The sequence below is a fragment of the Magallana gigas genome, chromosome 3 (genome assembly GCF_963853765.1).
Source record: "Magallana gigas chromosome 3, xbMagGiga1.1, whole genome shotgun sequence".
Lineage (NCBI taxonomy): Eukaryota > Metazoa > Mollusca > Bivalvia > Ostreida > Ostreidae > Magallana > Magallana gigas.
The window spans coordinates 14238864-14261672 of NC_088855.1; the positions used below are offsets into that span (position 1 = coordinate 14238864).

General features: G+C 32.8%; 2 protein-coding genes across 3 annotated transcripts; both read left to right on the top strand.

Moving 5' to 3' along the window:
• The first annotated feature begins 352 nt into the window (after positions 1 to 352).
• Positions 353 to 22809, top strand: LOC117692831 (G-protein coupled receptor 157-like). Of its 2 annotated transcripts, none has more exons than XM_066078608.1 (3): positions 353 to 929; positions 2596 to 2813; positions 21343 to 22809. In XM_066078608.1, the coding sequence occupies exons 1-3, from the start codon at positions 455 to 457 to the stop codon at positions 21691 to 21693; spliced, it is 1044 nt and encodes a 347-aa protein (XP_065934680.1). In that variant the 5' UTR covers positions 353 to 454; the 3' UTR covers positions 21694 to 22809. The 2 variants fall into 2 exon arrangements, with proteins under 2 accessions (XP_065934680.1, XP_034337927.2); XM_034482036.2 differs by lacking the exon at positions 21343 to 22809 and adding an exon at positions 3172 to 4901 and having other exon boundaries at positions 359 to 929.
• Positions 5877 to 9578, top strand: LOC105326494 (G-protein coupled receptor 157-like). Its single transcript, XM_066078603.1, has 3 exons — positions 5877 to 6760; positions 7088 to 7293; positions 7699 to 9578. Exons 1-3 carry the CDS (start codon positions 6286 to 6288, stop codon positions 8026 to 8028), a joined length of 1011 nt encoding a protein of 336 aa, XP_065934675.1. The 5' UTR covers positions 5877 to 6285; the 3' UTR covers positions 8029 to 9578.

A 22809-nucleotide genomic window follows, 5' to 3' on the forward strand; every position in this document is an offset into this window, starting at 1 on the left:
ATATGACCTTAACCTTTGATCAAAACACTTTGTTAAAAGAACTTCACATCCTTTACCCAAAGGCACTCGATTAGTGAAGTTTGAGCCAAATTAAAGAAAGGGTATAGAATATATGGCCAGTTGGGCAATGATTTTACACGTACATGTCAGTATGCTCTGACTGTAATCCATCTTAAGTGCAATTAATTGCACATCTTTCTAAATGTACTTTATGGGTAAGAATAACCTGGGAAATTGGACAAGGGTAGAGAAAATATGACCCAGAAATGTAAAAAAAAAATCATCTCAACCCTAACAAGGCTACGTGACAGCCTCTGTATATGCACCAGGTAAATGCTTATGAGCCTTCTGGGTTTTCGTAGGACATTATATCTGCAGTTTAAAATCTGAGATACAAACAGGTAGTCCATATCAGCCATTGTCAGCCAAGAGTTAACGTATCTCACTTGTAAACATGTGGAACAATAGCAGCTTTCCTGCCGACATTGATTCAGCTGTATCAATAAGTCTCCCCGATTCTGTTGTCATCCTTACTACCATCAGTAGCGTCTTGTCTGTTGTCGGAGCTATCACTATTTTCTTGTCTTACCTCGTTGTTCGCGAAGCTCGGAATTCCACTAGATTGCTTCTGGTGCACGTAACAGTTGCGGACCTCATCACTTGTGTTGGTACATTTGTAGGGTCCATAAGGTACTTCCTACGAAATGAAGACGATTACATAATTAAAGAGAAGACTTTGGCAATCAACTGTACTGTGACCGACAACGTGTGTCTTGTACAGAGTTTTGTCAACACGTTCTCTGCTATGGCGTCTTTCTTCTGGACCGCAATCATAATGCTTCATATTTTAATGACGCTGCACAAAATGGAAGACTGGACGAACCGTTGGAAAATAGTTGCTTTTAATATTATTTCCTGGGGGATACCACGTAAGTTTCCTTAGCATAGATGTACATAACGATTTGAAATAAACGCTTACATGTTACCTGAGTCACAACCATCCAAATGTTATCTGGTTTTGTTTGTCGTCCATTTGTTAAAATCGACGTGTTCATTTAAAACTCAAATCTGCAAGAGGCCTTAAAGGGGCATGGTCACGATTTTGGTAAAAAATTATTTTTTCGATTTTAATGTTTACAATGCTTCAGTAAGGCATTCAAAAATTGAGTGTCATTTGATGAGTTATAAGCGAGTTACAAAGCTTATAATTCTTCGCTATGTTAACAAAGCGTTTGTTTACATTTTGAATGTTGGAGTAAAAATTCCAGTTTTAGACCTAAAATGAATGTGTTAATCATTAGGAACTGTTTATTTATGCTTAAAATGAATAATAAGACAGACAAACTAGCTTTAAAACGATTTTTTACTGGTATATTGAACACATGTAAACATAAACAGGGCACGAGCCTTGTAAAGTTGTTTACATGACGAAGAATTGTGAGCCCTGTATCTTGTTTAAAACTCAACGACTGGCACCCAAATTTCATTTGATCATTAGAAATGTATTCTTAAAGCATTGCAAATAATAAAAACAGAAAAATAAAATTTGACCAAAATCGTGACCATGCCCCTTTAAGCCATTTTTTGGGCATGGAGAAAGACATATCGAACTTCGTGTCATGAACGTATTAGAACTAGTAAAAAAAATAGTATGCGTCACAGGCAACTTACGACAAGATGTGTACTCATCCCACAAGCGTACACTATGTTGTGGAGACGTCAATATCGGAAAGCTTACTTGTACCAAGGAATTTTCTCAAGTCGATTCTGAATAAAACACTAAATTCAAACAAATCGGGGGGAATATTGTTTTCTGATTCAAAGATTTTTTAATGGTATATTGAACCTATATAAATAAAAACAGGACACGAGCCTTGTTTACATGATGAAGAATTGTAAGCCCTGTATCTTGCTTAAAACTCAACGACTGGCATCCAAATATCATTTGATGATAAGAAATGCATTCCTAGAGCATTGCAAATAATAAAAACAGAAAAATAAAATTTGACCAAAATCGTGACCATGCCCCTTTAAGTTTGATGCAGTTTTTCTTAAATACTTTTGCCAGACGTGATTGACTAGCAGAAAATTAACTATTTGATTATACTAAACAACTACTTCAATTTTGAAAATGTGACGTTTTTATATGAAGGTAGCAGTTGATTTTCTATATTTCGTGTAATCGCATCTCTACCCTTCAACTAAGTAAAATCAATTATTTGCAAACTAAGGACATTATTTTATATCCCCCAAGTCATTTTTTAATTATTTTTTTTTGGTCAAATTGCTTGCATACTCTTCAGGTAACTTAATTACACCAGCCATTACAATTTTAGATATGCGTTATGCTTTATCTGATAATTTGTTGGAGACAGTCATTTCTAAGGTTATCATAATATCACATATTTTCGCAAATCGTACAATATCCGAAATGATAAGTTATGCAAGAATCAAAATTATAATTATTTTCAATATAACTAACAAAGATTATGTATACACATGATGAAGATGTGATCAATTCACGAGCGTTTTAATCGTTATGATACATGTAATATTCTATTTTCTTTACAAAACTGTTTTGCCTTAACCTTGCAGTGGCAATAACAATAACCGCCGCAGCGGATGGAGCTTTGGGGGAGGATTTCTCAATAAGTACAGGCCCGTGGTGCTGGATCAAAGGCTGCCTGTCCCCCACTACAGTGACCATGTGGATGCTCGTGACGGGAAAGTTCTGGGAAATTCTCACTTATCTGATATCGATGCTCTTTTACCTGGGTTCCAAATATCTAATATGGCGAAGAACAAGAACACAGGTGAGTATTTTATGGTTTTTAAAATTTAATTTAATTTCCTAATATAGCATTGGGAAAAATCGCCTTATTTGTGGAAATATCGATGATCATAGACAAAATGATGCACCATCTAGGTTTCTAGTCTGTAATACATGATAAAAGAAGTGTTATACTGAAACTAGACTATATATATTGAATCATCTTTATCTATAACCAGAACAATATTTTTGGTTTCTTGGAGATTCGATATAAAGAAATTATGATTAATAAAAACAAAGAAGTTTTGACTTTTAACTCATCTCGATATATCCAATGTATCGAGATTACAATGTTTGAGAGACAGAAGGAAGACTGTATTACCGTCATTTGTCCTTTTCAGACGTTTTCTTTTGGAGAAAACAGCAATTACAACCTCCGTGACGAGGACCAACTCTATACCATGATCTTTTTGGTTCTTGTTCCTCTCCGAATCTTTGGAACCATTAGATTCTTTATCGCTGTCCACAAAAGTATGTCAAATGACAATTTGGTTATTTTTAACCATATTGACCATGTTTTGCTGTATTTCCAAAGCGTTGGTGACAGCGGCCAAGCTTTCTGTAATGCCATTTTGTTTTGTTTAAAAGACCGTGTAATACGTAGAGGCTTGTTAGAAAGACTGAGGCGTTTTTGTGGAAGACCAACATATGGCGAGTCAGAAAGACTTTTATCAAACAATTACGTCAGTTAGTGTTATCACTTTTAAGAAAAATATTGTCATAATTAATTACTAGTATACGGAAATATTTATGATAAATGAGGAATGTGTCTTCACAAAAGTCAAATGTAGTATTAACCTATGTATTGCTGGGTTTTTTAAGGAATTCAATAGCAACACAATTTATACGAATATAAAATGGGTAAGGGCTGTTCATGTTTATACACCGCGTCGCGGTTTATAGAAATTCGTGATTTATAGAAAGGCTTAAACTGTACCAAACTCGAACGTAACATCAGGCGGATTTATACGGTTTTGGCGTTAGTCTAACTTTGACATATGCAACACTCTTTATACGATATAGAATAATTTTTCAGCAAATTAGAAAGTGCATTTCAACAAGAATTAAATTATCCGGTAATATTTAAAATAATCGCCAGTCAAGCGACAATAAGGTACATGTACATGTATGAAAAGTGTGAACAATGGTGTGTTTATGTTGAGTACATGTTTCTGTTGTGAGAAAATGAACGTAGCGATAAACGCATATGATAGTGTGTTCGTCAAAACACTTTTATAGTATTACTGTAGTATTTATGTTATATCCATGAGAACTTTTTTATAAAACATTTTTCTGCACCGAAACCTGCACACAATAATAGGATACCTAAACATCTGTACATCGTATCCTTTCTGTAGTTTTATAATCTTCATTAGTCATCCATATCAATTTTGCAGAATACGACTCTTTTAGGTGTGTTTTATTGCTTTTTAACAGTCACTTTACAATGTGTTATCTAATTTCTAACTATTCAATTACAAACTATTTAAAAATGTATACATTTGGTTGTAATAACACTTAAATGAACATAATCCTAATGCTTGGACTGTGTACTCAAACAAGTACTTTGTGGTCACCTCAAGTTTTCTACGGGAGACCAAACAAGAAATGCAATTGAAACTTATCATTTAAACATTTTCTGATGATAATTCTCTCTCTTACAACAAAGGCTTACAATTGCTCAGTTGCTCTCTCTTTATTAAGAAAACTTAAATGTATTTTGAAATTATTTTATGTTTAAAATTACTTAAGAAGAATCTGAGTTCGAAATATTTTATTTTCAGACTTGTACAGCAGTAATATATAAATAAAAATGAATGTTTACAAAGATTTTTTATTTGACAGTTTTGTAGGTTGACAAAAACCCATACTGATTTAGTTATATATCTACGAGTATAATATACATACGATATTCATAAGAGAAAAAAAAGTAAAATAAATGTTTATATTCAAATAAACACTGTTACATAACTAGTCTCCAGTTCAGCATGAAGGACAACGTCTAATGTGAGACATCAAGGTTTTCTGATAATCGAACAATAGAGAGGCAATGTAAGAATACACAGGCGTGATTTTAAAATGTTTGTAAGGTTGTTTGTTTTAAGATTTGAAATATTTAGCCTTTTTTAACTTTTCTTAGAAATTTGATAAATTTTCTTTGCATGCTTGCTTTTGTATTTTTTTTTTTTTACATTTAAAGATTAAACATTGCAAAAATTATCGTTTTTTAAAAATAAATTATTAATTTTATTTTCGATTGAATTTTTTTCTTAGTAAGAAAAACAACTATTTTCTTAGTTTAATATTTTTTTCATTTTGAACTTAGTTGATGGGAAAAACATACATGCACTATATTTATCGTAAATTTATTTAAAAAAAATTATATCTTGTTTGAACCAAGCACAAATGTGAAAAGTTATATTTATAAAATATGGTTTTTTTTGGTTGTTTTTTTTTTTTATAGTGGATTCTGTTGATGACAAATGCAACAAATTCTATTATTAAGTCTAGTAGAAATTGTAACAATAGGAGAGCTTATTTTATATATTTTATTTCAAGGAATTAAACAAACCGTTTATTTCTTAAGAATAAAAAGATATAGTCAAGGAAAGAAACGTTTTACAAAATAAACATACAAGCTTATCAACACACACTGGAACAAAATTGGCCCAATCACTCACTTAGAAAGCTTAAGGAACCTGCTAGAATGAAGTAGCATACACGTGGTAGAAGCTACCCGATGTGTGTGACATCGCCCCAACGATAGTTGTTGAACCCAGCCGGGCATGTGACAAAGGATGGAAGATCTACGAGGTATAACTTCGTCAGTACGAGAATACTGAGACGGACTGAAGCTTCAATATAACAGGTAATATTTACTACTGTGATATTTTACGACTTTTGGTTAAAGTCGGGGGGTTTTAATTTTTACGCATTATATTTTTACGAGTTGGATATGTCCATAAAAATTTAAATCATCAGAGGTGAAGTCATGGCCATGGCAATGTTTGTTAATAAACACATTGATTGCGTTTACATACAAATCCTATGTTCAGAAAATAGTCTTCGTGTTAACGCGTCCTTGAATTATTTACCTTTATTTTATAAAAAAAATATGTCCCTACTTATTCCTGTAAGTCTAGGTAACATCACTGTTGCACACTATGCACTCGTATTTTACAACCAACAGCACTAATTCTAAAGCTGGCCTAAGCCGAGGGCCAATTAACCTTACTCTCATACATTAATACGATGTTAAAAATTAACGCGCGTTGTTGCTACGCGCTTAAATTTCGAAGATTTATAAAATTCATAAAATTTAGCATCACGTAGAAATATCCGTCATACGGTAAATCTACTACTTGCCGCATGACGCCAACCGACTTCCGTAGAACGACAAGTAGTTACATGTAATGTGTTGACCGAAACCGAAAGTTGACTTCATTTTTACAGACATGTCTTCCAATAATTCTAGCTCGGTGAACATTACTGTCTCCGACCGGGTCTCGCTGCCACAGTCGGTGCTTATTTGTACATTTGTGAGTAGTTCACTGTCCATTATTGGTGCAGTGGTTATTTTCATTACGTATTGTCTAGTCACAGTGGCTAAAAACCAAACGAGGCAGCTTCTGGTGTACTTGACTATTGCGGACTTAATGACTGCGGTTGGAAACCTTGTTGGAGCATCGCGCTACGCCCTCAGAAATGAGACAGAATATCTTACAAGTCGTCATCAAATGCAAAATACTTGTATTACGACAAATGCAGTGTGCGAGGTACAAAGCTTCGTTACGACGTTTTCATCCTTGTCTTCTTTTTTCTGGACGTCTATCATCATGGTACACATTATGATGACCCTAATCACCCAGCGAGAGTGGTCCAATCTCCGTAACAGGGTGATCTACCATTGTGTATCGTGGGGAGTACCACGTAAGTTTGTTTTATTGAGTGGGGGAATGGGAATTTAAGTTAAAACAGTTTAGGTTTAAGGTTTGTTTCTTGGTATAAACAAGTAGACACGGATCTCGAAAATGGCGCATGGACTATTTTTTTTGTCGGGAAAAGGGTGCCTACTTTCAGTATTTTAGATAAGTTAAAGTAATTTAATAAGTTTATATTTTCCATGAGAGGTTGGGGTCGGGATCAACAACCCCTTTTTTGTTCGCGCATGACAATGACTATTTTATAATAAGGCTATATAACACATGTGATTTTAGATTGCAATGATGATCTCTAATGTTGTTGCTCTGTCTGCAGTGGGTATAACATTCCTAGCTCTTTCATACGACGTTCTGGGAGAAGATTTCTTCACTAACACCGGTCCATGGTGCTGGATTAAAGGGTGTCTAGACCAACCCAACGTTTTTCTATGGATGACGTTGACCGGAAAAGGCTGGGAAATCCTTACCTATATTCTAACCATGACATTTTATATAATAATGAAAATCCACATGTGGAAAAAGGTACCTCTTTAAAAGTCTTTGATTTGAGTTTTTAAAAATACACTTTTTAGTGATAAAAATATTCAAGCCAAAAAAAATTAATTAATTTTGTAATATTCTGTAAAATCTTCTTTATGTTATTTTCTCTTATAAATTCTGGCATAATATTGGAACAGAAGAAAATGATCATGATAAGTAAAATGTGAACATTTATCCGAAAAGATGAGTTTGAATTATCTGATAAAGAAAACTGCGTTTTGAATGCTTACGAAGTATAAAGATTAAACTGTACTGATGATACAAAATTGAAAAATATTTAATTTATGATTTATAACTTATCAAACATTATTTATATAGATTTTACTCCTATATTTTTAATAATAAATAACTAACTAAATAAATTAAATAAATAAATTTCCTTCATAGCGTTTGCGCTTCAGAGATCGAAGCCACCATCACCTGAGGGAGGAGGACGAGTTGTATATTATGATCTTCTTCGTCATCATCATTCTCCGTGCAGCAGGAACTATCCGATTTTTGTACGCCAGCGTCGAAAATATCAACAACTCTCCAGGTACCTTTGATTTGGTTCTTGTTCATATCCAAAGCTTTGGAGACAGTGCGCAGGCGTTTGCTAACTGTATCCTGTTTTGCTTCCGAGACACGGCAGTGCGTCAGGATTTGTGGAATCGAGTACGTGGGATAGGTCAACCTATGCGTGGTGATGCGCCATTACTTTCAAATACGGTGAATTAATATTTAAAGTCGCGAAAAGCAAGAGGACAAGACAGTACTATGACAGTATTTGGTGTTTTTCTAGAACTCGGTGCCAATTTATAACGTCGGTGCTTAAAATGCATTTTTTGCATCAGTTTTCAAGATGCTTAATCCTTACATGTACGTAAGTGATTGTCGTGAAAGTAATACATGTATCAAAGTTCCATCGTGTAACAGATAATCAGTTTGTTATTACAAAGTTCTTAATTCTTTTTGATAACCATTACTTAAATATAGATTAAATTTCAATCTATCAATATAGATTAAGTAAACAGTTACCACTCTATAAAAAAAACAACCCTCCTCTCAAAAATAGCCATCTCAATTAAACCGGAGTGTCAAAAACAATTAAATCCTCGAAAAGCACATGTAAACACTGAAAACATTTTGATTTTCGTTCTTGAATTCAAATTTGTTTATAAAAAAAAGAGAGAAATTAAACCAATCTTCGGAATCTCAAACTTCAAAATACATGAAAATAGTTTCCCGAAAAAGATATGCCGATAAATTTTTCATGTATTTTCTTACTAAAGTTAATGCTTGAATCTCGAACTTTTTTTTAAAGCATTTTACAGCAATTTGTTTAACTAATTCCACCAATTGGTAATAAAAAGAGCTTTTTTAAGATATTTTGTGGAATAATACGGACCTGAAGATATTTTCTATACATTAGATACTCAGTTTATACTTTTTTGGCGAGGTTTATTTTTTTTTACTTGTCAATAAGTCATAATTAAGTGTTTATGTCATCAAAATCAATATTTTATTTTTACTGTGTTCAAACGGCGATCTTTATTTTTTGCAAAGACTTGTATAGGTTACCAAGTTACCCAGCCTATAACACCCTTTTCCGAAAGTGTTCCTTAGTAGTTTTTATTAGCAATTTATATTAAACTAAACAAGTTGTAATAGTATGCAGAGATTTTTAACAGTACTGATTGTGCTCAAAACATGAATGTTACATCTGTAATATTATTTTTTCTATTCATAATCTATGATGAAATTGATTTTAGTCTGCATTTATTTTTACAGATGCAATTTTGTTTTATTAAAGTATTCATAGTAAATTGTAATATGTTATATTCGAACGTTAATGAAAATTTGTTGATTTACACACATTTTGAATACATTGATAATATAACTTACAAGAACAAACGTTTTTAAATCGTTGTCTTTTCCAGCAATAATTGAACTTGAATCAGGACAACTCGCCTCTAAGACAAGTTGCTCTCAGTAAAACCGAAGACAACTCGCCCCAAATTTAGGACAACTCGCCACTACTCAAGACAGCTCGCCCCAAACATAAAAATAACTTGCTCCCAGTATTTTTGTTTGTATTACAACAAAATATATAGCGAAAATTTAATTTTTTCCCTCATATACCACAACGCAATTTATATTCTTCAGGTTTTATTTCAATTTTTGATATATTTTAATTTGAAATTTAATAGACTTTCAAAACTTTCAAACACAGTGTTACTTGATCAGTTTTATTCAAATGCATCTATAATCAGCAAAGGTTGTATGCATTGTGATTAAGAATATGTTTTTCATTATTAATAAATTCTCTTTCCGGATATAAACTCGGTCAAATACATGTAAATGTACTTTAAAAAACTATGATTTTAGAAACCGGAGCAATTTAAATTGAGCATATTGTTTTAAGTTTTAAAATAACTTAATTATGACCAACGTAATTAAATAATCAGCGATCAAACAATCGCGTTATATTATTTATGTGATAATGATAATTCGTTAAAATTATGATGAAACCCAAGCTGTAAAAAATTAGAGTGACATGTACACGTTTAATTTTGATTCTTCAAAGTGACGACTTATTAATGTATGCAATCTCTAAATTTTTCTATGTATTTAACAATTAAATTGAGTTTAGATTCTAAAATTTGGCTTCCTATTAATATTTTTGAAAATTGCTGATAAATTAACACTATATGTCGATTGAATATGTATAAAATATATCTTTTTCATTGGGGCGAGTTGTCTCGACCGAGGGCGAGTTTTCCAAATTTGGGGTGAGTTGTCTTGAGCTGGTGGTGAATTGTCTTGGAGGCGAGATGTCTTGGGGCGAGTTGTCCAGCGTTCATTGAACTTCTTCAACGTAAAACGTCACTTTGCTATCTTACAGGATATTATTAATATATAACCTTTTAAGATATCCCTCTAACGGTTATGATTTTTATTGAAATTTGTTTTTGTCCATTTTAAAAGTTTTAAAATTCATAACAAAGGTTAAGGACATTTGTCAAGTAATAACCTAGATACATGACTCACATTTTTTGTTATGTATATCTCGTGCCATGTTTTGTTTACATTTCTGTTTTACGTCAATTTTTACTTTCTGCTGAATGACTATGTTTGTAAACTTCAAACGATTTGTAGTTGTGTTAGTTTTGTATATATATTGCTTATGTACAAGATTATTTGGTTTAACTTAACTTAAACTTAAACATGGGTTGTACATTCTGGTAAAAACATTCATTTGTTTTCTTTACATTATTTTATTTGCAAGGTCATTATGAACATAATTAGCTTCTAATGTTGTCACTTGTTATTTTGTTATGGATAATATATTTTCCATTCATCAACTTGTATACATGTATGTAAACAAAATATAACAAAATCCTTATTCATATAACAAAATTTATCGTCAAACTCTTTATCTCAATTACATTTTGATAACTGACTGAAGAAAACAGTTAAATGTATCATAAACTGGGAAAGTAAACTTTGAGGGAAAAATATCGTGAGCATACTCTTCTAATTTTGAATTATACGTGTATATAAACAATGAAAATATTTTAAGTATATAAGTCTGTGTTGTCTTTTATGTTTCATAATTTATTAAATTGCGCTTAAGTTTTCCGTCTTTCAAATAATGCAGTTGTAACGAAATTACCGTGTTACAGTATCCGCTGGCGCAAAACTGAAATTTTGACAAATGCTTAGATCTCAGTTCATACCTATTAAAAGTACTGTTTCAATATGTTAAAAAGCTTCATCTTTAAATATGAAATACCGCTTTTGAAATTGATAATAAAGTATGTACAAAATGACAGCCCTCTAATTTCGGAACGTCTTCCTAGATAGAGAGACGAAAAGCATTTCTATTTGTATTCATGATTTCTAAAGAGTTCGACACAGAATTAATAAATAGTTATATAATAGATATACCAATGCATTTTTATGCGACAAAGGCGGAAAAGCCATTTCAAAATCTCGTTTCGCTGATTTTATGAATATTTTACTGCACGGATTGTCGTTCGTCTCTGGAAAGCGGTGGTGTCAGCAGCAAATTGAAAGTGGGGGGGGGGGGGGGGCTAAGAGTTATCATCAGAAATCTTTACAAGCAAAACTGAAATAAATAAATAAATAAAAAGGATAATTGCCAAATTCATGAAAATCCTAATCCGTGGGGGCGGGGGTAGTTGTAGTATACCTATAACTCCAAAACAAATCTTACCTACCAAAGACAAATCCTCCAAAAATCATATTCTTAATCTCTGGCGGGGGGGGGGGGGGGGCTTCATGATACTGTAAATTTAGGAACAATTTTGTTTGCTGTAAGAATAAAATGGGGGCTTACAATATTTGCGCTAGGTGGTACATTCAGGAACTATGTTTTATTGATATAGATCAAATAACATTTGCGCAATATTATATATGCAAAAGATTGTTCGTAAACGTTCAGTTCTTGTGTATATGATAATTCTGAAGGTTTGTTGTGCTTTTTTCCCATACAATTTAAGCTAAATTATTATTATAATTAATTAAATTTCTCCTGTTAGATCACTTTTGTCGTAATATTAAAGATGTTCTCTATTGCATTGTAGCATCTTTACAAGAATTCAAAGATAAATCCTCGTTGTTTTCTTTTCGTTTACTTCAAATTCATTTAAACCCGAAAATCGGATGAGAATCTTTTAAAAAATTAAAAAATTAATATATTTTAATCAATCAAAAAAATTAATGAGAATCAGCAAAATTCATTATATCTATACAGTGATATGATATAGACAGGTTTCATTTGCGAGAATGTTATTCATTTTTGAAATATTCCTTTTACAGGATGTTTGAAATTTATATTAAGAATTATACAACAAAAGTAGGTAAGTTTTGGTATTTTCCCATCTTTAGCCTCGATTACCACGGCAACGGTTACCCCCAGCAACCAACTTTTAGTTGTTTTTTGCGTTTTACACCTAGGTGTGTCCATGTATGAAATATAAGGAAAATTGGTGACTACACGTGGCCAGACCCTTTTATAAATTATTGATTCTTACATAGAATTGATCTTAAGTACGATATATGCTTCAAAAAGTTCTATATGAAAAAAATAATCAGACAGTTCTCGCCCCTAACGGGTCTCCAAACTGATATTTTCTCATACAGAACTGTTTGAGGTTTTACATCTACATGTATGTGCGTAGTGTTATATGAAATGGTTAAAAAAAATAATAATAAATATCTGACCAAATAGAGAATTTTCAGTTATTATTAAAATATGATGGTAATTTACATTTAGAATTTAGGAGATAAAAGAATACCAGCCGATAGTCTAGATAGTCTCCCGTCGATATTGTACAGTCATTCCTGGTTCGAAATCTTCAATTCACAGTAAGTATGTACAGTATCACTAGGCGGAATATAGTCTTTTAGGCCGCCTGAGTCACTTAGAGGTTCAGGCCCTAGGGCGAGGCCAATTTAGCTGTATAGTACAAATGTATTTAAAAATCTTTTGAAATCTTCTTCTCAACTTCCGCATAGCTGGAGATAATTAAATTCATGAATCTGATGTTCATGAAGACCTCTACTGAAATTCTGAAATCCGTGACTTCTGGGCGGTCCCAATATAACCATATAGTGAACTTGTATTAAATCTTTGAAAATCGTCTTCTCTATTTTCACACATGTTGGAAAAATACAACATGCATGGTCCTGATGTCCACGAAGCCCTTTACCAAAATTGTGAATTTGGGTAGGGTCAATATGAGCTCATAATGAAAATGTTTTGAATTTTAAAATATTTTTTTCTGTACAATCACAGTCGTTATTATTTACATAATGTCCTGTTCTTCACTTGTAAAATTCGCTGCCCATGGGACAAGGCAGTGACAAATGTGATTATACAGTGAATATGTATTTTTTTCAGGTCACTTGAATCATAGGGGTAACCTATTGGCGATTGTCATCCGTTAACAACTATGAATTTTTCAATTTCTCTTAAAAACCACAATGTAAATTGTCATATGGCCATATCTATTTAAACGTATTTTGCTTTAAAGTGGTATGAGGCACCTCCATGTTAAGACGTATTGTTTACCGAAATAAACATTAACAATAAAATCAAGTGTTAATATATAAGTAGTTTCTTTCCCATTATTTATTATGCCTCCTGTCAGATTGTCGCTACATATTCAATACTCATCTATTTTCGCATACTAAACAAAGGATTTATATAGCGTTAGCATACTATGCCAAAATAGAGCACGGCAAATATTTTCAACGAAAATCTTTCATGCACCGATAGAGGGTGTCGAACGCACAACTCTAAAGTCATTCCAGCCTAAAGCCCAACGCGTTACCGCTAAGCTATATTAGACGAAAATGAAAATAGAGGTATTTATATGTATATAACGTACATATTTACGACTGACATCAAGTCAGGGTAGTCAGGGTTTGATGCATAGTGCACTCGCCTACGGCTCGTGCACTATGTATCTAACCCTGACTACTATTTAAGCATAGTACATGCACAACACAACACTATTATATAATTATTGTCACCTAACAGCGTAGCGCAGTGGGTTAGAGGGTTTTCTACGTCATGAGTTCGAATCCCGCGTGGGGTTTTATAATTTTTACCTCTCCAAATATGTTTAAAGTTATTTTTTGGTTAAATATTTTAAATATTGTAAGTATGCCTCTTGCTTAAATTACATTGTTTCCTTGGGTTTTTCATTGCTTCAATTTATATTGTAAAATGATGCATATTGTATTATCAAATACTTGCCTTTACAAATACAGTCAGATTTTTACTGTGTATATATTTCATATTTTTGAACATACTTAAACACAGAGAACATTTGTGGTTTATGCCTAAACAATCTTTAATTGTGTGAACTATTAAAGCTGTCGAATCGAAATACATACCGGAATACTTTCATGCGCGGATCTGTGGAGGAGTCGAAGAGGAGAGGTGATTTGGACCCCCTCCCCCTCTGTGAAATTTAACGAGGCCGAGTACAGAACGAGTACGCACGCTTTCGTGCAGCGTTTCATTTGTATTGTGACGTCATCTTTTTGCTTTGTTGATGCCATGGCATGACGTTCCTGCAACGTTCCTATCTCCGACAGATGCAACCTGCGTGGCTAATACTTTAATGTTAATCACTGCCTATTATTAATATTTGGCTTCGCATTTTTACTGCTTAATTCAGAGACGGATTTTTAAGAATAAACTAGACTTTGACCCGTGCGTGCACGAGTTGACATTGCATACCGGACATTTACGAAATAGATACATCGACATACCGTATTGTTGACATTTACATAACAAAGCAATGCTATTGATTTCACTACACTTTCCTTAGTTAGAATAGATCTAATCTAACTGTGTCTTAGGAAAGGCCTTCACCATGGACAGTTAGAAGGCCTCCAATATTCCCGTATTGTAACAGAAAATTGCAGAATCGCCCCGAAACGATTTTGGAGAAAATTAATGAAGTTGCATTGAAAATAACAGTCAAATTAATCATAATAAACCATTTTGAGACTGACTGTAAATACCTTTCATCTAAACATTTAATCCATATTATGTAAAAATTCAACACTTCTTCAACAACGTACATGTATTTTCTTTGCTACAGAGACAATACGCGGAACGCATTCTATCGTAAAACCGGGTCCGTAGGACAAATATATTTTTATCATTTTAAAGATAAAACATTCTATATATTATATCTTCACCCTCCTAAGAAATATATTTTATGCATGAAATCAAATATTTTTTTGCCATCACGAAGACAAAAGTAAGTACTTAAGTAGATATGTATAATTGTTATTTTATAATTTCTCTCATAAGAAACCATAAATATATATGAACAGAATATATAGCAAATAAATTTCCAATGAAAATTTACTCGTATTTGTATTATCGTTTCTGAGTTTATTAATGCAAATATGATATTGTGGAAACATAAACTAAAGATCCAATTAGCGTGAATGTATTGCGCAAGCGCTAGATTGTAAAATCCAAAAAATCCAGATGATATCCGGGATTTTTTTTTTAGGAATTTTCACTGATTATTAATTATTGAAGCTTAATTCAGAGAAATAAAAACAAATTGGAAAGTACGTACGGGGGGATGTTTAGAATATATAAAACAAAAGGCAGCACTCTTCCGATTTATCGGTATTTAGGCCCAAGAATTCGAGTCTATTATTTTAATATAGTAGTTAATATAGTAGTATAGATTATTAATTGGACCGTTTTATGTCTAATACTGTTTCTGTTACAGAGGGTCGGATTCTGGTCGACCCGTGCAGGGTTTAGTGAACAGTCAGTCAGTTCCATGAAATTAACTGAAGAGTAGATTGATTCATGCATAACTTTCGTATGTGATGTTATTAACCCTATGTGGAAGAGTATAATAGACATTCATACAATGTATATAATATCTTGTGAATTTTATATTGTCTTGGGAGGGCTTGATTTTTAGACTAATAATCTAATCTCCTATAAATGAAGAACTTTGTATAAAGATATAGGAAAAACAAAAAATTCAAAGCTTGAATATAAGAATTTTCCTTTACTATGTTATTCTTAAATCAAAATTCATTTGACCGTATTTGAAAATCTAAGGTAGATCTGATAAAAAATATTGAAAATACTACTTCCTTACAATTTGTTAAATGTTGGTGGTCAAGGTCAGAACATTCATTTCAGTAAAAAAAATATTGTATAATATTTCATTTTTGCAATGCTGTAATAATTATACAAAACATGATTTACAAGCTGCTTAGAGTCGCTCTTAGCTGTACTGTGATATGTGTTTCTAATATCAATCCAAATAAAATGTTTTTAATGTACTTGACATGTTGATGCATTCTTGATTTACTACTATTATTGCGTTTTGTGTGATGTTATTATGTATATGTTTACAATAAAATGTTATTTGTTTGAGTTGCTTGTATTGTTTCTAGATTGAACGGTCACCAGGAATTCTTCAATTGCAAAACAAAATACGAGATGCAGTAACTAGTCTTTAGACCTCAGGTCGTTGGTGATAAAGACTGATTAAAAAACACTTGATGGTTGTTTGGCACAAAATATAGACCTACATATACGGACCCGGTATTAAGAAAAAGTTTGTTACATTCGCCAGCACGTCTTTATACTAGTATATTGATGTAGGGATCTACATGTAGGTAGATTTAGAAAAAAAAAATTACAAGCGGGATACATTCATCGTTATGTAAATAAAGCTCAGTCATATTTGATAACGATTAAGGTATGAAATTGCCATTTCTTTTGACAAAATGACTGTGACAAACAATTTAAACTCATCTCATCAATACTATTATAAACAAACTTGAAAATTATACAAATACAACGGATATGTAGCAACAAAAAAAGGTCATACTTTATTTCAAAAACAAAGAATTCTATAGCATGTATGTTGCTTGTAACACAATATTTGCCTTTCAAATTTTGATGAAACATTTAATACCCATATAAGGCATTTTCTACATAAAGCTCAAATCCTGTCTAGGTTCCTTTAAAGCTGACATAAATTAATAAATACGCATTATTTCCCCTTTATCTTCGACTGTCGCCATATTACTTGTCGATTTCTATTGTTCTGCTCATCGCTATACATCCCCTATATAAGGCTGATACATGTAGCACTATTGATGCTTCACCGCATTCAGGTACCGTATATCCGTTTTTTCGCGTGTCACAAAATTTGCGAAAATTGGGAAATAGTGTAGCATTTTCAATTTACGTCAGTCATTTTTTGCGATTTAAAAAGTGTCCTATAGAAAATGATACAGAATGTAATATCTGCGTATTCTATAATTTGCGATTTAAAAGACACTGTGGTAAAAGCGAAAATTACATAATCGCGAAAATTACCGGACATCTTATCTTATACACCCGAAAATAATATGACAACCACTGCACTGCCAAGGAATATCCAACGAACGACAAAACAAGACAAACTGAAATCCAGACAAACATACTAGTATCTCAAAAATCCTTGATAAATGTAGGCTCGACTGTTTTCCTGTGTATGTTTTAACATCGTACATGCGCAAACCACACACTGTGGCAGATCGAGTAATGTCATTGATCACATGCATTTTAGAAACGGAGTGTTTTTGTACAAACCGATTGAAACGATGCAACGTTGTTAGTTTCTTGGATTTACTATCATTTCCGGCACTTTCAAAAAGATGCAGAAGTTGTACACTCAGTATGAACAACACACGTGTTCGATGTGCCTGCGAACTAAGGCAGCACTATCTGCGCAAAATAATACAGATACCATGGACATTCTTTCAAAGAACATATATATTTTGTGTTTTATTGATTGTAGTTTCCTTTATTCTATATTACAAACATTTTACTACAATGTGTAGTTTATGCATTTAGAAGTCAGTGCAACCTAAATACCTCGATCGGAATGCAACTGGCCGTTACTATCTGAAGCGGTATATATACCCCAGTGGTAGTAGAGAAGCGATCAAAACTAATAAGGCGACCAAACGCTTTTATGAATTCATGTCAGCTTTAAAGCTTGTTTACGTTAAAATCTGGTAAATGAAATACGAAACAAACAAATTGATTGGTGCTGGATGCTTTGCCTATGAAAAATAGCTTGGGAAACCCACTTTGTCATAGACAACGACCTTGGGTGGACCCCGAACCCCAGATAACTTCCATAATATTGGATGACCTTCATGATATCTATTTCTGTCTATATAAACTAAATACGCAATGGTCTACTTGATATAAATGTCTCATACTATCAATACAAATTATGCGCACTAGAGATTACAAAGGGATTTTAAACCTCAGTAGTATTTTAGATAATGACTGATACTTATATTGTAATAAAAAATGATTTTACTGATAAGTTTGCACGCTAGGGCGTGGGTTTTTTTTTAATGAATAATATCTATTGCAAGATGGAGAAGACCGAATAATTTTTGCAAGTCTGTAAAGATTGAATGTTCGAGGATCAAAAAGTCCGATTTTGTGATTATTTTTACTGTCAAGCCAATTTTAAAGCCTCTGAAAAGAGAATAATGTTACTTGAAAGATTAGTATCTTATTTTTTGAATGTGTTTGACAATCTGAGTAAACATCATACTTTGGTTTCCAACTATTGGGTGGGGTGTAATGGTGAGAATGTTACAATCGACGCTTCGCAATGAACAGATTAAAAGCAAATAAATTGTAAACAACACAAATGTACGAAAGCCAAGTTTGTTCGTTCGATACAAACATATTCTACATAATTTAGAAACTTAACTTTTACCTTTTTTCATTTAAATTGAATATTATATTCTATATTATATATCACAAATATAAAAAAAAATCCAGATATTCTTCTCCATTCGATCCTTTATATGTGCACATTTTACTCTACACATGTAAATGTACCAAATATTTCAGATGATGATTATAAATATATGGATAAACTATTTCACGTTGAGCGAATCGTACATTAAATAGAATGACATCGCTTCAACTAAATGTTTTAAAATGAAAAGCAGTTTAGAGATAATTGCTTAATTCTACGCTCTGAATTAAGAATTAAGTTCAATGTTTCTGGTCAATCATTTTTTATTGTACCAGCACTGAGATTTGTGTAAGACAGATTTGCAAAGGGGGGGGTGGGCAATTTTTTTTTTAGCAGCAGATGTTTGCTATGACCTTGTCAAGTGAAAGGGAAAATTAATACAGGGTCACTACAAACTTCTTTTATATCTACAAATTTTTTATAAATATCTACACAAGATCTGCGAAGAGGAGGAAAATTATGGTCAAGAATTGGAATTCAAAGAGATCTGCTAAGTCGATATGACCTTGACCTTTGACCAAAAACTTTGTTCAAAGAACTTCACATCTTTTACCTAAAGACACTCGATCAGTGAAGTGCAAAATTAAAGGAAGGGTATAGAATATATGACCAGTTTGGCAAGGATTTTACACGTACATGTAAGTATGATTTGACTTTAACTCATATACATAGAACTGAGGTGCAATTAATTAATTTTACTGAAAGTAACTTTATTATTGGTATAGAATTACCCGGGAATGGGGACAAGGGTAGAGAAAATATGCTCCAGAAAGATAAAAAAATTTATCTCTACCCTAACAAGGCTACGTGACAGCCTCTGAATAAGCACCAGGTAGATGCTTATGAACCTTTTGGGTTTTCGTAGGACATTCGATCTGCAGTTTAAAATCTAAGATACAAACACCTAGTCCATATCAGCCATTGTCAGCCAAGAGTTAACTTATCTCACTTATAAACATGTGGAACAATAGCAGCTTTCCTGCCGACATTGATTCAGCTGTATCAATAAGCCTCCCTGATTCTGTTGTCATTCTTACTACCATCAGTAGCGTCTTGTCTGTTGTCGGAGCTATCACTATTTTCTTGTCTTACCTCGTTGTTCGCGAAGCTCGGAATTCCACTAGATTGCTTCTGGTGCACGTAACAGTTGCGGACCTCATCACTTGTTTTGGTACATTTGTAGGGTCCATAAGGTACTTCCTACGAAATGAAGACGATTACATAATTAAAGAGAAGACTTTGGAAATCAACTGTACCGGGACCGACAACGTGTGTCTTGTACAGAGTTTTGTCAACACGTTCTCTGCTATGGCGTCTTTCTTCTGGACTGCAATCATAATGCTTAATATTTTAATGACGCTGCACAAAATGGAAGACTGGACGAACCGTTGGAAAATAGTTGCTTTTAATATCATTTCCTGGGGAATACCACGTAAGTATCCATTGCATAGATGTACATAAGGATTTGAAATAAACGCTTACAAGTTACCTGAGTCACAACCGTCCAAATGTTATCTGCTTTTGTATTTCGTCCACATGTTCATTTAAAACTCAAATCTGCAAGAGGCCTTTAGTTTGATGCAGTTTTTCTTAAATACTTTTGCCAGACGTGATTGACTGGCAGAAAATGAAGTTTTTGATTATAATTAACAACTACTTCCATTTTGAAAATGTGTCGTTTTAATATGAAGGTCGCAGTTGTTTTTCTATATTTCGTGTAATGATATTTCTACCCTTAAATTGAGTAAAATCATTTGCAAACTAAGGACATTATTTTAAATCCCCCAAGACACTTTTTAATTTTTGTTTGCCAAATTGCTTGCAGACTCTTCAGGTAACTTACACAAGCCATTACAATTTACCTGCTTTATCTGATTTTTTGTTTGAGACAGTCTTTTCAAAGATTTTCATAATATCACATATTTTCGCAAATCGTACAATATCCGTAATGATAGGTTATGCAAGAATCAAAATTATATTTATTTTTAATATAACTAACCAAGATTATGTATGTACATGACAAAGCTGTGATTAATTCACGAGCGTTTTAATCGTTATGATACATGTAATATTCTATTTTCTTTACAAAACTGTTTTGCCTTAACCTTGCAGTGGCAAAACAATAACCGCCGCAGCGGAGGGAGCTTTGGGGGAGGATTTCTCAATAAGTACATGCCCGTGGTGCTGGATCAAAGGCTGCCTGTCTCCCACGACAGTGATCATGTGGATGTCCGTGACGGGAAAGTTCTGGGAAGTTCTCACTTATCTGGTATCGATGCTCTTTTACCTGGCGTCAAAATATCTAATATGGCGAAGAACAAGGACACAGGTAAGTATTTTATGGTTTTTAAAATTTAATTTCATTTCCTTATATAGTATTGGAAAAAAATCGCCTTATTTGTAGAAATATCAATGATCATAGACAAAATGATGCACCATCTAGGTTTCTAGTCTGTAATACATGAGTAAAAGAAGTGTTATACTGAAACTAGGATGACTAAATAGTGAATCATCTTTATCTCTAACCAGAACAATATTTTTGGTTTCTTGGAGATTCGATATAAAGAAGTTATGATTAATAAAAACAAAGAAGTTTTGACTTTTAACTCATCTCGACATATTCAGTGTATCGAGATAACAATGTTTGAGAGAAGGCTGTATTACCGTCATTTGTCCTTTTCAGACGTATTCTTTTGGAGAAAACAGCAATTACAACCTCCGTGATGAGGACCAACTCTATACCATGATCTTTTTGGTTCTTGTTCCTCTCCGAATCTTTGGAACCATTAGATTCTTTATCGCTGTCCACAAAAGTATATCAAACGACAATTTGGTTATTTTTAACCATATTGATCATGTTTTGCTGTATTTCCAAAGCGTTGGTGATAGCGGCCAAGCATTCTGTAATGCCATTTTGTTTTGTTTAAAAGATCGGGTAGTACGTAGAGGCTTGTTAGAAAAACTGAGGCGTTTTTGTGGAAGACCAACACATGGCGAGTCAGAAAGACTTTTATCAAATAATTACGTCAGTTAGTGTTATCACGCTTTAAAAAAAGTCATTATAGTTGTTTATAGGGAAATATTAATGATAAAAAAGGAATGTGTTTTTGAAATGTAGTATTAACCAATGCATTGCTGTTTTATTTAAGGAATAAATTCAATAGCAAAACAATTTATACGAATATAAAATGGATACATGTAAGAACAGTTCACGTTTATAAACCGTGTCGCGGTTTATAGAAAGTCCTTGTTTAAATAAATGCTCAAACTGCACAAAACTCAAACGTAACGTCAGGCGGATGTATACTGTTTTGACGTTAGTCTTACTGTGACTTAGGCAACACTCTTTATACGATATAGAATATTTTTTTCAGCCAATCAGAAAGCGCGTTACAAGAAGAGTTAAATTATCCGGTAATATTTCACACGAGCGCCAGTCAGCTGCAGGCGACTTTAAGGAACATATATGAAAAGTGTGAACTGTGGTGTGTTAATGTTGAGTACATGTTTCTATTGTGAGAAATAGAACGAAGCCAAAAACGCATATGATAATGTGTTTGTCAAACACTTTTTAAAGCATTACTGTACATTCCTGTTATCCAAAAGAAATTTTTAAAGAAAATGTTTTACTGTGTTAATGCATCAATACCGAAACCTCCACACAATAATACAATACTTAAACATCTGAATATTGTTTTCTTTCTAATGTTTTATAATATATCTTCATTTGTCATTGATATCAATTTTGCAGAATACGACATTTTTACGCTTGTTTGATTGCTTTTTAACATGCTATTTTGCATTAATTTGTTATATAATTCCTCATTATTCAAACTATTTAAACATGTATTGTTTAAATAGTTGTAATAACACTCAAGTGAACATAAACCAAATGTTTGGACTGTGTACTTAAGCTTCCACTTTGTGTGTACACTTCAAATTTTCTACGGAAGATCAAACAAGAAATGCACTTGAAACTTATCATTTAAACATTTTCTGATGGTAATTCTATCTCTTACAACAAAGGCTTATCTTTTCTCGGTTGCTCTCTCTTTATTAAGAAAACTTAAATGTATATTTTGTTATTATTTTATGTTTGAAAATACTTCAGAAGAATCTGAGTTCGAAATATTTTATTTTTACATTTGTA